Source organism: Trypanosoma grayi, assembly GCF_000691245.1.
Source record: "Trypanosoma grayi strain ANR4 Tgr_868_V1, whole genome shotgun sequence".
NCBI lineage: Eukaryota > Euglenozoa > Kinetoplastea > Trypanosomatida > Trypanosomatidae > Trypanosoma > Trypanosoma grayi.
In genome coordinates this window covers 6,587-7,150 of record NW_008826487.1, presented here as the reverse complement: position 1 = coordinate 7,150, position 564 = coordinate 6,587, and the positions used below count along the sequence as shown (strand labels likewise).

Sequence of the window (564 nt, the reverse complement as noted above, 5' to 3'; positions counted from 1 at the left end):
GGGCAGCGACAGCTGCTCTGGCTCGCGCGCGCCGTGCTGCAGAAGCCGATGTTTTTGCTTTTTGACGAGTTTCCTGCCACGGATGGGGTGGAGACGGGTGGTACAATACAGCGTGTGCTTACGGAGGAGCTGGCCGAGTGTACCGTGCTTCTTATTGCACACCGGGTGCAGACACTTGAGGCGCTGTGCACCCGTGTCGTCGTGATTGATAATGGCACTGTTTCTCAAGTTCTTGATATGAAGAGTCGTACAACGAGGCGAGCCGCAATGAAGAAGAAGCTTGAAAGCTTAGTGGAATAACGTAAGTCAGAGGTGGCTACCAGTGGGGTAGTTCTCCATCCTGTTGCTCTTGTCATGCAAATAGTGCTCTTTCTAGACACCTGCCAAGCCCTTGTTGCTGCTGCTCTCTGCTGAGGGTAGTGACGGCAATGATGCTGTGTAGCTGTCATACAATGTTGCTTGCCGCTTCATTCTTCCTGTTTTCCTTTTCCTGTGCTTTACATACAGGTCTGGTGTCTCTCTGTGTGTGTGTGTGTGTGTGTGTGTGTGTGTGTGTGTAGGCGG

The 564-nt window shown here is 52.3% G+C and overlaps 1 protein-coding gene across 1 annotated transcript; it reads left to right on the top strand.

Annotated features, from left to right (window-relative positions):
- Positions 1-48: 48 nt before the first annotated feature.
- On the top strand, positions 49-300 carry DQ04_08681020 (hypothetical protein; the record flags this gene model as incomplete). Its single annotated transcript, XM_009315656.1, has 1 exon — positions 49-300. One exon carries the CDS (start codon positions 49-51, stop codon positions 298-300), a length of 252 nt encoding a protein of 83 aa, XP_009313931.1.
- Between the last annotated feature and the right edge of the window lie 264 nt (positions 301-564).